The sequence below is a fragment of the Aspergillus ibericus genome (assembly GCF_003184845.1).
Source record: "Aspergillus ibericus CBS 121593 unplaced genomic scaffold BO80scaffold_44, whole genome shotgun sequence".
NCBI classification, from domain to species: domain Eukaryota; kingdom Fungi; phylum Ascomycota; class Eurotiomycetes; order Eurotiales; family Aspergillaceae; genus Aspergillus; species Aspergillus ibericus.
The window spans coordinates 21,352-37,402 of NW_020292142.1; the positions used below are offsets into that span (position 1 = coordinate 21,352).

At 54.9% G+C, this 16,051-nt stretch overlaps 4 protein-coding genes across 4 annotated transcripts; 1 reads left to right on the forward strand and 3 right to left on the reverse strand.

Annotated features, from left to right (window-relative positions):
- Positions 1-1,906: 1,906 nt before the first annotated feature.
- BO80DRAFT_189226 (putative intracellular protein transport protein (UsoA)) lies at positions 1,907-2,898 on the reverse strand. The gene is made up of 2 exons (XM_025714097.1): positions 2,693-2,898; positions 1,907-2,622 (listed from the first exon to the last, which is right to left on the reverse strand). The coding sequence occupies exons 1-2, from the start codon at positions 2,808-2,810 to the stop codon at positions 2,087-2,089; spliced, it is 654 nt and encodes a 217-aa protein (XP_025571791.1). The 5' UTR covers positions 2,811-2,898; the 3' UTR covers positions 1,907-2,086.
- A 1,090-nt stretch (positions 2,899-3,988) lies between these two features.
- On the reverse strand, positions 3,989-4,594 carry BO80DRAFT_189305 (uncharacterized protein). The gene is made up of 2 exons (XM_025714099.1): positions 4,297-4,594; positions 3,989-4,246 (listed from the first exon to the last, which is right to left on the reverse strand). Exons 1-2 carry the CDS (start codon positions 4,522-4,524, stop codon positions 4,184-4,186), a joined length of 291 nt encoding a protein of 96 aa, XP_025571792.1. The 5' UTR covers positions 4,525-4,594; the 3' UTR covers positions 3,989-4,183.
- Positions 4,595-7,392: 2,798 nt separating this feature from the next.
- On the reverse strand, positions 7,393-8,118 carry BO80DRAFT_189302 (uncharacterized protein). Its single transcript, XM_025714098.1, has one exon. The coding sequence runs from the start codon at positions 7,916-7,918 to the stop codon at positions 7,493-7,495; it is 426 nt and encodes a 141-aa protein (XP_025571793.1). The 5' UTR covers positions 7,919-8,118; the 3' UTR covers positions 7,393-7,492.
- BO80DRAFT_428133 (pentafunctional protein ARO1) lies at positions 7,865-13,153 on the forward strand. The gene is made up of 4 exons (XM_025720181.1): positions 7,865-8,028; positions 8,135-12,881; positions 12,946-12,990; positions 13,041-13,153. The coding sequence occupies exons 2-4, from the start codon at positions 8,208-8,210 to the stop codon at positions 13,077-13,079; spliced, it is 4,758 nt and encodes a 1,585-aa protein (XP_025571794.1). The 5' UTR covers positions 7,865-8,028; positions 8,135-8,207; the 3' UTR covers positions 13,080-13,153.
- The last annotated feature ends 2,898 nt before the right edge of the window (positions 13,154-16,051 follow it).

Consider the following 16,051-nt stretch of genomic DNA (forward strand, 5'->3'; position numbering starts at 1 on the left):
TCCATGTCAGACTGAAGAGCCTGGATGGTTTCCTTGAGACTGGACACTTCAGATGCGTGACTCTCTATGCCATTCTCAATCTCAGACCGGAGGTTCTGAATCGTTTCAGTCAGGTCAGAGACTTCATTTGCGGTTTGCCCCCTGCTTGCATCAATCTCCGACTGCAACTGATGGATCGTCTTCTTCAAATCCGAGACCTCGAATTCATGTTGTCCTTTGCTGGAATCAATCTCAGACTGCAGCTGCTCAATCGTCTTGTTCAGAGCGGAGACTACGGACTCATGTTGTCCTTTGCTGGAATCAATCTCAGACTGCAGCTGCTCAATCGTCTTGTTCAGAGCGGAGACTACGGACTCATGTTGTCCTTTGCTTGCATCGACCTCGGACTGCAGTTGCTCGATCGTCTTATGCAGACCAGAAACCTCAGAAGCATGCTGTCCTTTGCCTGCTTCGAGTTCCGATTGTAACTTCTGAATAGTAGCATTCAACTCAGAGAGTTCGGCGGCATGTTGTCCCTTGCTAGCATCAAATGCCGCCTGGAGATTCTGAAGCGTGCTGTTCAGGTCCAAGACCTCCGCCACATGTTGTCCCTTGAGCTTTTCTGCCTCCGACTTCAGGGCTTGAATAGTCGTCGTCAGGCCAGCAACATCACCGGAGTGCTGGTCCTTGGCACGATTAAGATCGGATTCGAGTGCCCGGATCTTCTTCTGCAAGTCAGCAACCTCAGCTTCGTGATGCTCCTTTACCCGGAGACTTTTCCTCTCATGATCTGCGGATGTCTCCTTCAGCTGCCGGTCAATAGCTCGAAGCTGCTCACCGTGTTGCTTCAACAGCACATTTTGAGCGTGTCTCTGCTGTTCCTTCAAAACTGCCAACTCCTGTTCGTGACTCTTTTTCAATGAATCACAGATCTGCTGCAGCTTGGAAGACTCTACTGTAGTAGCATCTCTTGTCTTTCGGTGCTCAGCCTGCTCCTGCTCTAGCTTGGACTGCAGAGCAAGTAGATCTGACTCTAGCTTTTGCGCTGCATTGCCTTTCTCTTCAAGTTCTGCCCGAAGAGAGTCGACTAGTTCGCGGGACACTCCCCTTTCAACCCCATTGGTGATCACAGATATTTCCATTTCTGGTTCACGGTCAATTGCACGAATCAATCGACTAAAGTGGTCTTTGAGGAATTCAACAAATGTCCTGTCGAAATAGATCTCAGGCAGACCACCGTCATACTGTGCCCCCACCGTCTGTGGCAGGACCTCAAAATCACGTACCAGCGGATCTTCTCTGAATCGAGTGATCCGATCAATGTACTGTTCCCTTCCCAGTTGCTCGATCAACAACTTATGCAAGGTTTTGCGGGGTATCGGCGAGTCCTTGGAAGAAAACTCATATACGATCCCCAGTAGAATTGTGCAGAGACCGGGTACAAGCACATTGGTAGCGCCACGATGCTTGATTTCCTGCAGTAAAGTTTGTATGCTGCTGCCCTCGCCCAAAAAGTCATTTACAGCGTCCGGTTCTTCAAACAACCACCCGCAAAGCAACATCAGGTAACCAAGAGTGATTCTTTCATCATCACCTCGCTGTATCCCAGTGATGAGATTGCCCACTATCGTCTGGATGCAAGTAATGACTTCTTCGCCTTGCTCGGCATCTCCCTCGGTCACTCCCATTGCTATCGCTTTGGCTTCGGCGTTCTCGAACAGCAACTGGTACATCAGAACAGAGGCCATCCAGGTCTGATACGGGTCGCCATTGCCTCGAGCTTCCGGTGGCGTCAACAGGACAGACAAAATGTTCGGGATCTGGTCCTCTCCGCTAACATGACCCTGGATTGCTCTTCCTAGCACATGGACTCGGATCCCGGAGTGGTTTGCGAAGAAGGCCTTGACACATTCGCAGGCGGCAAGTCGGGCATCCAGGAGTGATACCGGGGCAGGCTCAAGTGTAAGCTTCAGTAGTGCTTCGATCACGTTTATCCGATGGAGGTCCTTAGGTGCCGTGTCGCCGTTGGCTGCATTCTGGACAGGATTTGGGCCCCAGATGACTTCGACGTCACCGAATCTCTCTTGCAGTGGTTTATTTCCACGAATCAGGTCGGCACAGGTCGCCAGTGCCTGAACTGGTCAGCTGTAGTTCCACGGTATTGCTCAATGTCACCTACTTTGGATGTAACATTGACATTGAACCTTTGACCAAAGGCCGTGTTTAGAACTTGTTCCATAACACCATTGTTCCAGAATGCCATCTGATTGGCAGGGGTGTTGATTCCACCTTTGATGAGGAAAAGCTGGATGATAACTAAGAGACCCCAGAGATTCTTATCACGATGTGCGAGAGCCCACTGCGGAGTGGGCTCCTCAGACTCCTGTTCTTGATTGGCATCTGTCAGAAGCTTCGCTAACCGCTTCACGCAACCCATCTCCCGGAAGTATGACTGGTTAGAGATGTTAAGCCTCAGGAGGTTTGCAAGTAAGGAAAGGCAGTCTTCAACCACCTCCGACCCGTGTCTCAAAGCGCCTTCTGCCTCTATCAAGGTGAAGATGAGTTCAAACGCATTCTCAAAGGCGACGAGCTTTTGGAACTCTTCCGAGGCCGGAGTCAGAGCGATAAGGAGGATCAAGGCTTCTACTCAGTCCGCACTCATGATTAGCAAAGGACCAATAATCCCCCGGAGTTCAAGGAAAGCTCAACGTACCATTGCGCACCGGCTCTCGAGCATCTCCCAGCGCACTGACTAGCCTTGGGATACCCAGCGGGGCAGTGAGAATACATTCCTGCGTTCTTTCTGGTCGTGCACTCGAGATTTGGAACATCAACTGTAAAGAATACAAGCGAGAATAGAAGTCTCGATTCTCTAGGAGGTCGAGGAGCGCAGTGATATTGTCTTGTCGCTTCAATCCGTCAGCAGATATAGGTCTCCACAGGTAGCAGTACGAACCTGCGTGAACTCATCGGACAGCCAGAGGGCTATTTCATCTGATGCTTCGGGCTAGATAGCGCACATCAGCATGTGTTGCAGACACATCCAGCTCAAGAGACCACCAACACTATTTTCATCCGGGGTAAATAGCATCAACAAGGTCTCCAAGACCACCTTCAAGGTATCCACGTCTTCGCGGTCATTTCTGAGGCTGCTGATCAACGGGCGGAGTGCGCCCGACGCAACCGAGGCGGGAAAGGTCTTTGCAAAGCTTCTCAATCCTTGTATCGCTGCCCGTCGGTCCTCTAGTAGGGTTGCACTCTGTAGTCGACTAGTCAGAGTGTTGATTGTGTCTGTGGCCGTTTGTTTGGCCGGCGCCTGCGATTCGAGGATTCGGAACATCGCAACTGGTAGCTCGTAATTTCATGGTCACCGCCGGCCGGGGGCGTAGCAACTTATAGGCATTGGATGACGGGAGGGAGAGGCGTGGGTGAATCAGCCAGCTGAGTTGTACTCTCCGACGCTGCAGCGGCAGCAATGGTGGTGGTGGGCAGTATCTACTCCGCGGATTAAGGGTCGTGGGAGTAGACAAATAAGCCGCAATTATTATGATCGATGTGTCCCCCATACTAGTAATTGAGTAGTGGCCGGGTGAGCCACGCCAAGGACCCGCTAGTCTCTGCCGGAACCGCGACAAGAGAAGCGCCGAGATCTCGGATTTCCATTGTCTGGCAAGTCAACCCGGCTTGCGATCGCAGAGACTTCCAAGCCTCCGCCATCGCCCTTCCCCTCTTGACCGGGCCGATTCTTTTCGCCAGCTTTGCGCACCGTGTGGGATCGCGTTGAAGGAGTGTTACCTTCACTTTTCTCCCAACCCGGAATCTGTCACTAGTCATTGCTGCAGCGACTCGGAGGTTGACATAGCCGATGCAGCGCATCAGCAATACATCTTAAATTGCTAGATTTACATACGTATATTTGTACAGACATCTGTTCCGTTATATTCAGAGTCACCAGTCATCATGGGTGTCCCCGCGCTTTTCAGATGGCTTTCCAACAAGTACCCCAAGATTATCTCCCCCGTTATCGAGGAGCTTCCTTCCGAAGTCAACGGCGAAGAGGTCCCCGTGGACACCACGCGTCCTAACCCCAATGGAGATGAGATGGATAATCTGTACTTGGATATGAACGGTATTGTTCACCCATGTACTCACCCGGAAGGAAAGCCTCCGCCGGCGAACGAGCAGGAGATGATGCTCGAGATCTTCAAGTACACCGACCGGGTGGTGAACATGGTCCGCCCAAGGAAGCTTTTGATGATCGCTGTTGGTATGTTGCACTACTGTTGTACGGGCTTCTTCGCTGATTTCATGACTAATGTGTACGTTTCGTGATCTAGATGGTGTCGCACCACGCGCAAAGATGAACCAGCAACGAGCCCGTCGTTTCCGCTCAGCACAGGAAGCCAGGGAGGCGGATGAGAAGAAGGAAGAATTCCGGAAGATGCTCGCAAAGCAGAACGGCAACAAGGCAGATGCAGATATCCAGGAGCAGGTCATCCAGAAGACATGGGATAGCAACGTCATTACGCCGGGAACGCCATTCATGGATATTCTTGCTGCGTCGTTGCGCTACTGGATTGCTTACAAGCTTAACACCGACCCCGCTTGGGAAAAGGTCAGTCAGCGTCCTGCCTGTAGTGTCGCTATTACTGACTTGTGCAGCTCAAAATCATCATTTCTGATGCGACTGTTCCGGGTGAAGGAGAACATAAAATCATGGAGTTTGTCCGGTCGCAGCGCGCGTCACCAGAGCATGATCCGAACACCCGCCACGTCATCTACGGATTGGATGCTGACTTGATCATGTTGGGTCTTGCTACTCATGAGCCATACTTCCGGGTTCTGCGCGAGGACGTGTTCTTCCAGGAGTCAAGGGCCCGGACATGTCGACTATGTGGTCAGGCCGGCCACAAAGCGGAGGAATGCAGAGGCCAGGCAAAGGTGAAGAATGGCGAGTTCGATGAGAAGGGCAAAGGTTCCTCGCTCAAGCCGTTTATTTGGCTCAATGTCTCCATCCTTCGGGAATATCTTGCTGTGGAACTCTTTGTTCCGCAACAACCATTTCCTTTCGATCTGGAACGTGCTCTGGATGACTGGGTCTTTATGTGCTTTTTCGTAGGAAATGACTTCCTTCCACACTTACCGTCATTAGACATCCGTGAGAATGGCATCGACACACTGATAGCTATCTGGCGCGATAACATTCCCGTCATGGGCGGGTATCTGACCGAGGATGGGCATGTTGACCTCAAGCGGGCCCAGCTCATCCTTCAAGGGCTTGCCAAGCAAGAGGATGCTATTTTCCGTCGTCGTAGACAAGCAGAGGAGAGAAAGGCTGCCAACGAGAAGAGGCGCAAGCAAGAACAACAGGCGCGCAATGATGAGCATGCCAGGAAGCGGAGGAGAAGCTCTCCTAATTACGAAGCCCAGGATGCCCCGATGGCTAATCCAACGACCAAGTCTCGCGGGGGCTCTGATGCGGCACCTCCCAGTGCAGTGGAACTCATCACGCCCGCGCGGGGAGAGTTGACACGCGAGGCGAGGCAGTTGACTCACAGCATGGTGACTAACCGCGGTGCTGTGTACAAAGCCAATATGGCCAACAAGAGTGCCGCCGCCATACTCAAGAGCAAGCTCATGAAAGGCCCGCAGAGCGATGAGCCCTCCGATAACACGGGGGAGTCCGGTTCCGAAGCGGCTGAACCTGCTGAACCTTCCGACGAGCAACCTGAAGATCAAACCTCTCCTTCGGTCCTCGGTAAGAGAAAAGCAGGCGCGGTGGAAGAGGAGGCCGCTACGACCCCGACCAAGAAGCCATCGGCAGCCCCCGGTAACTCTCAAAACGATGAGCTGCCTCCGGACACCGTCCGCCTCTGGGAAGAGGGCTATGCGGATCGCTACTACGAGCAGAAGTTTGGGGTTGATCCTAAAGATACGGAGTTCCGCCACAAGGTTGCACGGGCCTACGCGGAGGGTCTGGCCTGGGTTCTGCGATACTATTTCCAGGGGTGCCCTTCTTGGACCTGGTACTACCCCTACCACTATGCCCCGTTCGCCGCCGACTTTGTGGACATTGGCGACATGGAGTTGAACTTCGAAAAGGGAACCCCATTCAGACCCTTCGAGCAGCTGATGGGAGTCCTTCCGGCGTCGTCCAACCATGCCATCCCCGAAGTCTTCCACGATCTCATGAGCAATCCCGACAGCGAAATCATCGACTTCTACCCAGAAGACTTCCCCGTGGACTTGAACGGCAAGAAGTTCGCTTGGCAGGGTGTGGTTCTGCTTCCTTTCATCGACGAGAAGCGACTACTGGATGCCATGAATAAGAAATACCCTCTCCTCTCAGATGAAGAAAAGCTCCGCAACTGCGTGGGTCGTGAAGTGCTGTTGATCTCGGAAAGCCATCCACTGTACCAGGATCTGGTAGCCAACTTCTATTCCAAGAAGCAGGGTGCTCCGAAATACGACATCAACCAGCGCATCAGCGAGGGGTTGGCCGGTAAGGTTGAGCGCAACGAATCGTACATCCCCCACAGCTCCCTGGTGTCCTCGCTCGAGGAATTCGGCATGCCAACTTTGGAGGATGATCGTTCTCTCACGTAAGTCTCCCGTTTATGCAACGATCCTTGTACAATTGGCTAACCAGCAACCCTTGGAACAGCGTCAACTACGAAATCCCCAAATCGTCGCACATTCACAAGTCCATGCTCCTTCGGGGCGCCAAACTGCCGCCGCCGGCCCTTGACAATGGAGATATCCAGGCTATCAAGTCCAAGGCGCAACACTCGGGCCGATCCTTTGGAGGCGCCCCATTCCGCAATGGACGGGGTGGCCGCATCCATTATGGCAGTGAGCGACCCAACAACAACGAGCGGCCCAACCCGTTCGCGGCGCACCTCGACCCCAAGTTTATGCCTCCAGGGAATGCCGGTGCCCCGATGGGCATGCCTTCCGGATGGACGCCTCCGGGTGCCGGGTCTGGCGGGGGTTACAATCGTGGGCCACCTCCTCCCCCTCGCGGAGGTATGTCCAATGCTTACCAGCGACCTTACGGCGGTGATTCGTATAACCAACCCAATGCACCTACGGGTAACTACGACTACTATGGTCGAAGCCAGCAAGGGTACTACCAGCAGGGATCGTACGGTGGTGGTGGTGGTGGTGGAAACCAGGGCAACTACGGCAACCAGTACCGCGGACGGTCATCCAACTATGACCAGCGCGGTGGGTATGGCCGCGGGGGATATCAAGGCCGGGACCACTATTCCTCCCGAAACTCTGGTGGTGGGGGTGGATATGGACGGTATTAGGATCCTCAAGAATATTTAGATTAGGTTGACGGGTCGGTCGGGCTGGTGCTCGGGCCGTCAGTCATGCACGATCCAGGGTTTTGCGCGTTGCCATGTTGATTTCGTGAGAGTTGTCTGTTCTCTATGACTATGTGAGGGGGGCTGGAGAAAAGGCCAACGGGACGGCGTTCAATTGGATAATTCTGGGATTGATTTGTACATCAATGAAAAGACTCGCGCGCGATGCGAACGAAGAATGCCCCAACCATGTAACTGTAGACCTCTAGATGCCTCAGGTGGTTCGGATCCGGGGAGTCTGGGCATCGTGAAGGCTCACCCGCCCGGAGGATTCGCGGATTTGTAAATATTGGACAGCTTGACGTGATCCTGCGGTTTTTACTGGATCGTCGAGAAGGTAACACGAGAGTCAGCTCATCATCAGATTGAGTGGCCATTGCAGGCCCTGAAGTTACTCCGGTGGAGGCACTGGAGGGTGAACTGCAGGGCGGGCGCGACGACATCGGAGCGGGAACGGGCAAAATAATACGAAGGGCGGAAAAAAACGAGTGAGTCAACGACTCAATTGCGACTCCGGTGGATCTTGGCCGGTCTGCCAACCCAATAAAATTCCCCCCATTCTTCTTCATCCCCTCGCGCCTTTCTGGTTCCTATCGACGTCCCTCTCGCTCGCTGCTGTCTTCACTGACCAGGCGGATTCAACCCCGCTGTCAAACAAGGTCTTACCCCGTTCCCTCAGGTATGCTTGTCCTTGCTTTGCTGTTTGTCTCACTTGATGCATTGCTCGCAATCGAACCGCATGGAACCCACCCCCCGCCAGATGCTTACCAGTCCATCATCCACAGCATGAATTAGGTAGAGACAAGGCATCTTTCCCCAAGTTGACCACGTCTCCGTCCGTTGCGAGCCTTCCGAACGATGGCCGAACCCACAAAGATCAGCATTCTGGGTCGGGAGAGCATCGTCGCTGATTTCGGACTCTGGCGCAATTATGTCGCCAAGGACCTGATCAGCGGCCTGGCCTCCACGACCTACGTTCTCATCACCGACACCAACATCGGTTCCCTCTACGCCCCCAACTTCCAGAAGGCCTTCGAAGAGGCTGCTGCCGCCGTCTCCCCCAAGCCTCGCTTGCTCATCTACCATGTCGCCCCCGGTGAAGTCTCCAAGTCCCGACAGACAAAAGCCGATATCGAGGATTGGATGTTGAGCCAGAGTCCCCCATGCGGTCGTGATACTGTCATCATTGCTCTGGGCGGCGGTGTCATTGGAGACCTGACCGGTTTTGTCGCGGCCACCTACATGCGCGGCGTCAAGTACGTGCAGGTCCCGACGACCCTCCTCGCCATGGTGGATTCTTCCATTGGTGGAAAGACCGCTATTGATACACCATTGGGTAAGAACCTGATCGGAGCCATCTGGCAGCCGTCGAGAATCTACATTGACCTGGAATTCCTGGAGACGCTCCCCGTCAGGGAGTTCATCAACGGCATGGCGGAGGTGATCAAGACCGCCGCCATCTCCAGCGAGGAGGAATTCACAGCGCTGGAGGACAACGCGGAGACAATCCTGACTGCCGTCCGTCGGGTAGTCCAACCCGGCCAGCACCGCTTTGCGGGCATTGAGGATATCCTGAAGGCCCGCATCTTGGCTTCGGCCCGTCACAAGGCTTACGTCGTCTCTGCGGACGAGCGCGAGGGTGGTCTCCGGAATCTGCTCAACTGGGGCCACTCTATTGGACACGCCATCGAAGCCATTTTGACCCCTCAGGTTCTCCACGGAGAATGTGTCGCCATTGGTATGGTGAAGGAGGCTGAGCTGGCCCGTCACCTTGGCATCCTGAAGGGCGTTGCGGTTGCGCGCATTGTCAAGTGCCTCTCTGCCTATGGCCTGCCAACCTCCCTGAAGGATTCGCGGATCCGGAAGCTCACCGCTGGTAAGCACTGCTCTGTCGACCAGCTGCTCTTCAACATGGCTCTCGACAAGAAGAACGACGGCCCTAAGAAGAAGATTGTGCTGCTTTCGGCGATCGGACGCACCTACGAACCCCGCGCCAGCGTCGTCCCGAATGAAGATATTAGCGTCGTTCTGGCTCCGAGTATCGAGGTGCACCCGGGCGTTGCCCCCTCCTCAAAGGTCATCTGTACGCCTCCCGGCTCCAAGAGTATCTCGAACCGCGCTCTGGTTCTGGCCGCTTTGGGTTCGGGAACCTGCCGCATCAAGAACCTGCTGCACTCCGACGACACCGAGGTCATGCTGAACGCTTTGGAGCGTCTGGGCGCTTGCACTTTCTCCTGGGAAGAGGAGGGCGAAGTGCTGGTCGTCAACGGCAAGGGAGGTGACCTTCAGGCTACCTCCACCCCTCTCTACCTGGGCAACGCGGGTACCGCCTCGAGATTCCTCACCACTGTCGCTACCCTCGCCACTGCCACCAATGTGGACTCGAACGTCCTTACCGGCAACAACCGCATGAAGCAGAGACCCATTGGCGACCTGGTCGACGCCCTCACGGCGAACGGTGCTGCGATCGAGTACATGGAGAGAAAGGGCAGTCTTCCCCTGAAGATTGCGGCCTCTGGTGGTTTCGCTGGTGGCCAGATCAACCTCGCTGCCAAGGTGTCATCCCAGTATGTGTCTTCGTTGCTCATGTGCGCTCCGTACGCCAAGGAGCCGGTCACCCTCAGGCTGGTGGGTGGCAAGCCCATTTCTCAGCCGTACATTGACATGACCACGGCCATGATGAGGTCTTTCGGCATCGATGTGCAGAAGTCCACCACGGAGGAGCACACCTACCACATCCCCCAGGGTCGCTATGTCAACCCTGCCGAATATGTCGTGGAGAGCGATGCCAGTTCGGCTACGTACCCTCTGGCAATTGCCGCGATCACGGGCACCACTTGCACTGTGCCCAACATCGGCTCCAAGTCTCTCCAGGGTGACGCTCGCTTCGCCGTCGATGTTCTGCGTCCCATGGGCTGCACTGTGGAGCAGACCGACAGCTCGACCACCGTTACCGGAGCTCCTGGAGGTGCCCTGCGGCCTCTGCCCAACGTCGACATGGAGCCTATGACCGATGCGTTCCTGACGGCATCCGTGCTCGCGGCTGTCGCTCGCGGGGATGGCTCGAACCACACGACTCGCATCTACGGCATTGCCAACCAGCGTGTGAAGGAATGCAACCGGATCAAGGCCATGAAGGATGAACTCGCCAAGTTTGGCGTTATCTGCCGTGAGCACGATGATGGCCTTGAAATCGACGGTATCGACCGCGCCAGTCTCCGCCAGCCTGCTGGCGGCATCTACTGCTATGACGACCACCGTGTGGCGTTCAGCTTCAGCGTTCTTTCTCTTGTCACCCCTCAGTCGACTCTGATCTTGGAGAGAGAATGTGTTGGCAAGACCTGGCCCGGTTGGTGGGACAGTCTGAAGCAGCTCTTCGCCGTGAAGCTTGAGGGTCGGGAGCTGAAGGAGGATGAGGTCTCCGCTCTTACTCAAGCCGAGAAGTCTAGTGCCTCCGTGTTCATCATTGGCATGCGTGGTGCCGGTAAGACCACCAGTGGACGGTGGGTTGCGAAGACGCTCAACCGCCCATTCATTGATCTCGACACCGAGCTCGAGGCTTCCGAAGGCATGTCGATTCCGGATATCATCAAGCACCGTGGATGGCAAGGCTTCAGGGATGCCGAGCTCAACCTGTTGCAGCGTACGTTGAAAGAGCGCTCGACTGGCTATGTCTTCGCTTGCGGTGGCGGCATCGTGGAGATCCCCGAGGCCCGGAAGCTGCTCACTGATTACCACAAGACCAAGGGCAATGTTCTGCTGATCATGCGGGATATCAAGGAGGTCATGGACTTCCTCTCCATTGACAAGACCCGCCCGGCTTACGTCGAAGACATGATGGGCGTGTGGTTGCGCCGGAAGCCGTGGTTCCAGGAGTGCAGCAACATCCAGTACTACAGCCAGACTGCCACTAACGGACTCGCCCGGGCATCTGAGGACTTTAGGCGCTTCCTCCGGACTGTGACGGGAGAGGTTGACAGCCTTGACATCATCAAGCGCAAAGAGCATTCCTTCTTTGTGTCGCTGACCTTGCCCAACCTCCGCAGTGCTAGCGATATCTTGAAGAAGGTATGCGTTGGTTCTGATGCGGTGGAACTCCGTGTCGATCTCCTGGAAGATCCTTCAACGGATGGTGTGATCCCTTCCGTCGACTACGTCGCCGAGCAGGTGTCTTTCCTCCGCAGCTACGTCTCGCTTCCGGTTATCTTCACCATTCGCACTCAGAGTCAGGGTGGTCGCTTCCCTGACGACGCCCACGCCGAGGCCTTGGAGCTCTACCGCCTGGCCATCCGGTCTGGCCTTGAGTTTGTGGATCTCGAGATTGCGTTCCCGGACGAGCTGCTGCGCACCGTCACGGAGCACAAGGGCTATTCCAGAATCATCGCTTCGCACCACGACCCTAAGGGCGAGCTGTCCTGGGGCAACATGTCGTGGACGAAGTACTACAACCGTGCGCTGGAGTACGGTGATGTGATCAAGCTGGTTGGCGTGGCCAAGAGCCTGGACGACAACAACGCTCTGAGGAACTTCAAGAACTGGGCTGCCGAGGCTCATGATGTGCCTTTGATCGCCATCAACATGGGCGACAACGGCCAGCTCAGCCGGATCCTGAACGGCTTCATGACCCCCGTGTCTCACCCTAGCCTGCCGTTCAAGGCTGCTCCCGGCCAGCTCTCGGCCGCCGAGATCCGCCGGGGTCTGTCCCTGATGGGCGAGCTCAAGGCCAAGAAGTTTGCCCTCTTTGGCACTCCCATCTCTCAGTCTCGCTCCCCCGCTCTCCACAACACCCTGTTCGCGCAGACTGGTCTGCCTCACGAGTACAGCCGCTTGGAGACCGCCCAGGCCGAGGATGTCAAGGACTTCATCCGGTCGCCCGACTTCGGCGGTGCCTCGGTCACGATTCCTCTGAAGCTGGACATCATGCCTCTTTTGGATGAAATCGCGCCCGACGCGGAGATCATCGGTGCTGTGAACACCATCGTGCCGGTGTCCGGAGGCAAGGGTCAGCCGAATCGCTTGGTGGGCTGCAACACGGATTGGCAGGGCATGACGCTGTCGCTGCGCAACTCGGGCGTGTACGGGTGCAACGGCGATGCCAGTGCCGTCGTGGTGGGCGGTGGTGGCACGGCCCGCGCGGCCATCTACGCTCTGCACAACATGGGCTACTCCCCGATCTACATCGTGGGTCGCTCCCCGGCCAAGCTCGAGAGCATGATCTCGACGTTCCCCAGCAGCTACAAGATCCGGATCGTCGACAGCATCGACGCGCTGGACACAGTTCCCACGGTGGCGATTGGCACCATTCCGGCCGACAAGCCGATCGATGCGGGCATGCGCGAGACGCTGTGCCACATGTTTGCGCGCGCCCAAGAGGCGGACGCCGAGTTGGTCAAGTCGGTGGAGAAGGTGCCCCGGGTGCTCGTGGAGATGGCATACAAGCCGTCGGTGACGACGTTGATGCAGCTGGCCAGCGACGCGGGCTGGCATACGGTCCCGGGTCTGGAGGTCCTGGTTGGCCAGGGATGGTACCAGGTAGGTTGATTGTGCTTGGGGTTGACTGTACTTGAGGTAGAATGAGTGTGCTAACACTGTATAGTTCCAACACTGGACGGGTATCTCGCCGCTCTACGAAGACGCCAGGGTAAGCGGAAACCATCTCCGAAGTGAGAGACGCCGACTGACCTGATACAGGATGCCGTGATCGGGTCGCCGGACCCTAACTCTGCTTGAATTTGATCCATTAGATGATTAGCCTCATTTAACCTTCAACGGACGTGTTGATCAGACTAACTGGTGGATTGGATTGGATAATAAGATTTATCACTTTAACTTCAACTTGTTGTATTGGTGCGTACTCCGTAGACGGTCTCAACTTAGACCCAGCTGGTGCATCCACAAAACACCAGATACCACGTAACCATCCACATCCTCCACCACGATACGAGTTCCGAATCACGAGTTCCGACTCTGGAACCTCATACCCCACAAACCTACCAAACCTAGGTATAGTGCACCAACTAGTTACTTCTCCGTACATAGTGGTGTAGTAAGTACCACCCGAACCCCACCTATAATTAGAATAGAACCACGCAACCACCCAACGCAACCATCGCATCGCCTCTCCCAAGTCCTAGCTAAGTTCATGTCTCATCTCATATCTTAGCTAGTTTACTTACTATTCCATAATGAAATTCATTCGTAACCACCCCATATCTTCACATCAATACGGAGTACAGAGGACATTCAGCTCGGATACAATACCCAATACATACATACCCAGACCCCAACGCAGCCCACCATTAGGCGCGAAAATAGAAAAGCAACGTTCTAGATCTCAACCTGAGTCTAGTTTGATATTCAGCTGAAGTCTAGCAGCGGGCCAACACAGTCCCTACTATACCAATCATCCATCCGTCTATCTAGTGGGGAAGAATGCATAATAGATGGAGGGGGAAGTGGAAGTGGAAGTGGAAGTGGAGGAGGATGGTCTAGACCGTGTTCGCGACCGACGGTCGGGAGTCTGGACCCGATCGAACCTCTTCACGACCAGCACTAGGGAGGAGGAAGTCTTCTAAGGAGTCATGTGGATGGTGTTATTATGCAACTAAAATGATAGAGAGATAATTCTAGAAGGGTCGGTCGGTTAGTCCGTCGTTGATGCATGCAGGTATGCATGCTGATAGATTTTTCTAGCTGAAGAATTTTTGGCTATCGGTAGATAGAGCGTTGACGGCTGAATATATTTTTGGTAAAGTATGTATGGATGGATGAATGTAAGTTGGTATGGTGGCTGTGGCGGTAGTTGAGATCTGGTTGGTGCGCGTATCTCCGACAAAGGATCTATCTTATCTATCAATATCGATGTCAAAATGTATGTAGTAATTCATGAAAGAATAACTAATCGAGATTGATAATATGCTCATGAAAGAATCAACCGTGGCGGAGCGGCTGAGCGCACCGACCGACCGACCGTAGCTGTCAGTCAGTGTCAAATCCACCGATCGCAATCTATTTTTACTTTTTATTCTTTAGCCGTAGGGCATGGACGGATGGATCTAGCCCTTCTGGATCGTTAAAACTATAGTAAGAGTTATTAATCATTATCTAGTGAGGATGTGCCGGGCGCGGATTAGCGACCGTCAGTTGACACCCGACAAGTGAGACATTGGTCACCAGCTGGCACGAGACCTCAACGGTCGGCGGTCGAGAACCTTCGGTGCAGAGACAGTCTACTTCGTGAAAATTCTACTACATGCATGGTTAGTCGGGGACCTACTATGTAGGTACTAGGTCTAGGAGGACCCGAGTACACAGTCGATCGATCTAGTCTGGCGTGCTGGTGCCGTGGTCCCGAGAGTCCTGATCTGCCGGGCCGATGATGACCCAATGACTACGTCGTGACTGAAGGGGATGACTGCGACAGAAGATCGATAGTCCTTCGTGGATACGAGAAGAAAGTCAATAGCAGATAAAAGCCATCCACGTCATGGAAGATGGATCGGCCACAGGCAGCCCGGTTCGGGGTCCAGCGAGCGCGATCGGGCATCTGATACAGGACAGAGATACCCCGAGAAGTTAATGCAGCTGCCACTATGAAGACTCGTGGGTTGGGGTCCGGAAACCGGTTGCATGGCCTTACCAGCCGGCTCGGTTGTCGGAAGACAGGGTTGCGACAAAAGAAATCAATCCGCATTGTTGCGCCTATGCACTGAGTAGGTAGGAGGACTAGCGGGGGCCGCACTTCCCAGCCAGAACGAACTGGCAAGGTTTTCCCTGCGCTCGGCTTTGCACGGCCCAAATTTAGAAGGATTCTAGAAAGGGCGTCGAAGAAGTCTATGAGCCCGACTAAACCCTTTCGGCCGCGACTTGCAGGCCCTGATGTATCGAACGGACCGGCGTTACAGCTGATACGGCATACACCCGGAGTACGTGGCCCAAGTTACGCCTAAACGGGGGATCCGTAGCGAATGGGGAGCTGCCGGGCCCCACTCGTCGTCGTCCTTACCGCGGAGATCGGCTGGCGTTGTTGTCGATGAACTGGCAAGCCCGGGGAGGATTGTGGCTGTGCGGCCATCCCCCGCCAATCACCGTATCCGCCCTATCCCTGACCGCTGCAGGGGGCGGGGAGAGAAGGGATCATGGAAAGCCGAGAGAAGAATTTTCTCACCCTTCCATGCATTAGTCTGGCACTAGTCGACTCCGTTAGCATGTGGCAGGCAGGGGAGTCTGGCCGACTGTTGACCGGGTCGCTGGTACGTGCTAGCCTGCGATCGTCGCCCCGTGCGAGGCCGATTAGAGTGCTTACTGGGCGTCCCCCTGCACCCAATGAAAATTTTTTCATCGCCCTGCAAAGACCTCATAATGCATTTGTCTGGCTTGTTCCTGGCGAAGGATTGGTCCGATCGGACTCGTAGCACATGGTGGCTGTCGACATCGACTTTTTTGCTTTTTGGCTGTTCGACTCGATGTCTCGGCAATGGCGTGGACGCTTGTTTCAGCAGATTGAGTGGTGATGTCCTGCATTACGAGGTGAAACTTTCGTGCCCGCTCATTAACCTCTCGCTCGGCGGTCCAATATTGGGGCTCCTTGACATCTGTCAAATCATGGAACTGCCTCCACGTCTGATCGCGGGCGCGCTTTCCCCGGAGGGGGTCCAGATAGGGAGATACCCGGGTGTAGACCCGCCGAGGTCCATCGCATT